The following is a 1,342-nucleotide window of genomic DNA, read 5'->3' as shown; positions in this document are numbered from 1 at the left end:
ACTGATAAATTCGTACATGTATACGAGATGATTTTAATTTCGACTGGGATTTTAGCATCATTTATTTTACTGTATAAACTTTTTCCATTATTACGTTTGTTCGTAATTTTCCCGCTTTCTAAATATTATGTTGTTGATTTGAAAAATTATGGAGAATGGGCAGTTGTAACCGGTGGAAATTCGGGAATTGGAAAATCTTACGCTTTGCAACTGGCTCAACGCGGAATGAACGTCCTAATCGTCGGCAGAAATTTGGATACTCTTAAAGAAACCAAGAAAGAAATCCAAGACAACTACCGAGTTCAATGTGAGTACATACAAATTGATTTTACTGAAACGGGAAACATTTACACCAAGTTAAAGCAACAACTAGAAGACAGGAACGTCGGTATTTTGGTTATTTCTGCTGGTATTAGTGGTAATACTCCGTGTTATTTTCTCGAAGAAACCCACGAAAACGTTATTGCCATTATACAATTACACATTCGAGCCGTAGTAAATATGGTTGATTTAGTTATTCGATCGATGTTAGCAAAACAGAGTGGTGCTGTAGTTATTGTATCGTCCGCATCTTCGAAATATCCCGAATCATTAATGAGTGTTTATTCGTCCTGCAAAGCATTTTCAGATCGATTCGGCAGAGCAATTTCTTGGGAATTCAGCAAAGACGACGTTCACGTTCAATCTCTTGTACCTTATTACGTCTCGACCAATATGATAAAATCTGTTGAAAAATATCTTGGACCACTAAGATACTTTACAGTTTCTAGTAACGAATTGAGTAAAAGCGCCGTGAATACAATTGGAATCGACAACTACACAACAGGGCATTGGAAACAAGAACTTTTATCTGTTTTATTGAGTTTTGTTCCTAACTTTCTTCGTACGAGTATTGCTAAGAACATAGCTAAAACAATGCGTTTTAAACGAGTAAAGAAACTATTAGGTTGACATTACACTTCTGAAAACTGTCCATGAACTGCAAGAATCCGAAAAGCTTGTATTCAAGTATATTTTTTATATAGATCATTTTTACAAGCAACAGAAGTACGAAGAAATTATTACGTTTATATGGTTTCTTTCTATTCATCTGTGTTATGTTCTGTATATTATTATTGTTAATATTTTAACGTTAATGATAAATAAAGTTGTTACTAGCAGTTTTAACATGTCAAAAACGGAGTGTCAATAATCGCATTTACACTGATAATTAGGCAGCCAGATGGCAAAGTAGAGGGGGAAGATCTCTAAACTATTAAAGTCTCAGTCTACCACTCTCCGGGATCCGGGAATGAATCCGTGTGAGGATAAAGTATAAGTAATATTTCAGAAATGGTTTACC

The 1,342-nt window shown here is 34.8% G+C and overlaps 1 protein-coding gene across 1 annotated transcript; it reads left to right on the top strand.

Annotated features, from left to right (window-relative positions):
- LOC111614687 (inactive hydroxysteroid dehydrogenase-like protein 1) lies at window positions 1–963 on the top strand. Its single transcript, XM_023356052.1, has one exon. The coding sequence runs from the start codon at window positions 28–30 to the stop codon at window positions 949–951; it is 924 nt and encodes a 307-aa protein (XP_023211820.1). The 5' UTR covers window positions 1–27; the 3' UTR covers window positions 952–963.
- The last annotated feature ends 379 nt before the right edge of the window (window positions 964–1,342 follow it).

This window comes from Centruroides sculpturatus, unplaced genomic scaffold (assembly GCF_000671375.1).
Source record: "Centruroides sculpturatus isolate CEXI.00-Female unplaced genomic scaffold, Cexi_2.0 scaffold2007, whole genome shotgun sequence".
Taxonomy (NCBI): domain Eukaryota; kingdom Metazoa; phylum Arthropoda; class Arachnida; order Scorpiones; family Buthidae; genus Centruroides; species Centruroides sculpturatus.
This window is presented reverse-complemented; position numbering and strand designations above follow the sequence as displayed.

What these genes read in the sequence shown, in the direction of transcription:
- LOC111614687 (XM_023356052.1), top strand. Translation starts at nt 28, where the DNA reads ATGATTTTAATTTCGACTGGGATTTTAGCATCATTTATTTTACTGTAT.